This window comes from Populus euphratica, unplaced genomic scaffold (genome assembly GCF_000495115.2).
Source record: "Populus euphratica unplaced genomic scaffold, PopEup_1.0 scaffold1235.1, whole genome shotgun sequence".
In the NCBI taxonomy this organism is placed as follows: domain Eukaryota; kingdom Viridiplantae; phylum Streptophyta; class Magnoliopsida; order Malpighiales; family Salicaceae; genus Populus; species Populus euphratica.
This window is the reverse complement of record NW_011501093.1, coordinates 12751-14012: the sequence shown is the minus strand read 5'-3', so window position 1 is coordinate 14012 and position 1262 is coordinate 12751. Positions and strand designations below refer to the sequence as shown.

The 1262-nt window shown below is 28.7% G+C and overlaps 1 protein-coding gene across 2 annotated transcripts in view; it reads left to right on the top strand.

Annotated features, from left to right (window-relative positions):
- Positions 1 to 444: 444 nt before the first annotated feature.
- LOC105117230 (outer envelope protein 80, chloroplastic-like) overlaps positions 445 to 1262 on the top strand; it is a 5898-nt gene continuing 5080 nt past the window's right edge. The window contains exons 1-3 of one of the 2 annotated variants that reach the window (XM_011014813.1): positions 445 to 716; positions 808 to 874; positions 977 to 1012. In XM_011014813.1, the coding sequence (XP_011013115.1) occupies positions 683 to 716; positions 808 to 874; positions 977 to 1012 (137 nt within the window). In that variant the 5' untranslated portion in view covers positions 445 to 682. The remainder of the gene's footprint in view (positions 717 to 807; positions 875 to 976; positions 1013 to 1262) is intronic. The other variant, XM_011014815.1, reaches the window with a different exon arrangement.

Here is a 1262-nt window from a genome sequence, read left to right as displayed (position 1 = left end):
TGAAAAATAAAAATAAAAAATTGATTGAGCTTTATTGAAAAAATATATATATTTTTAAGAAATTTTTTTTTGAAAACACATGAAACAAATTGATGGTAAAAAATAAGTTACGATGGAAAAAATTCAAGGCATATTTAGAATAATAATAAAAAAAACTAAAGTGAACATACTAAATATTGTTTTAAAATTTATTTAAAATTTTTTAAAGGCATGTTTTGAAATGTGATAAATATTATTTATTTAAAAATATATTAAAATAATATATATAATATATAATTTTTTTTAATATTTATATATTAAAACAATTTAAAAATATTAACATGAAGATAAAAAATCATTTTTTAACGGAAAAACAGTTTAAATACCCATAAGACTACAGAGATTAATTAATTAGCTTCATAAAACAGGGTTAAGTTATGATTAAATCACAGGGAAAGATTCCATACTGTCATTGACGAGGAGCACGTGGAAAAGTGGAAGCCCAAAGCGAGCAAAATCAGATGGCAATCTTGGGACTTAAACATTCTTTGTCTCTAACAGTTTGGTTCATGCAAAAATCTTTGTCTTCTCTCACACTCTCCTCTCCTTTGCGTTATATTCCTTTCTTTACCTTTTGCAGGCAGCATTGCTCACCATCACCGTTGTTAACGTTTTGATGCGCTAGTAGATAATAATAATACCCATGGGAGCTCAAAAGAGCATCCATGCTGGCAAAGGTCAGTATTGAAATTCGGTTCTTGATTTTTTTTTTCTTTTTCTGGGAATTTTATTTTGTCGTTGTTGATTGTGGATTTTTATATGTTACAGCCAAGATTGATGTGAATGTTGATTTTACTCACAAGCTATGTGCTTCTTTGATGCTTCCTTCTCTAAGGTTCTTTTCTTTGTATTATCCATTTCTTTGATTATTAATTCCGAGTAACTGCCACATCTCTCTCTCACTCATTCACTGACTCTCTTTCATGTAAAACTGCAGGAACACTGGAAGCCCTCTTTCTCTGATAATTGGGAGGTTGGTCTTTTCCTTTATAACCTTTGCCATTTCGTTTATTGGTTACCAAGTTTTTTTCTATGGTTTTTTTTTTTTTTGCTTCTAGTATGAATTTTCTTTGTTTGGTTACTGAGAAAATTGTGGGAAGAAAAGGAAATATTGTTAAAGTTTTTGAATCTTTCTATGTAATTGAATTCAAGAAAAAGATGGGTTTTGTTCTTTAACTATGTTTTGTGGACCAGAGAAATGCAAAACAAAATTTACACTCTTT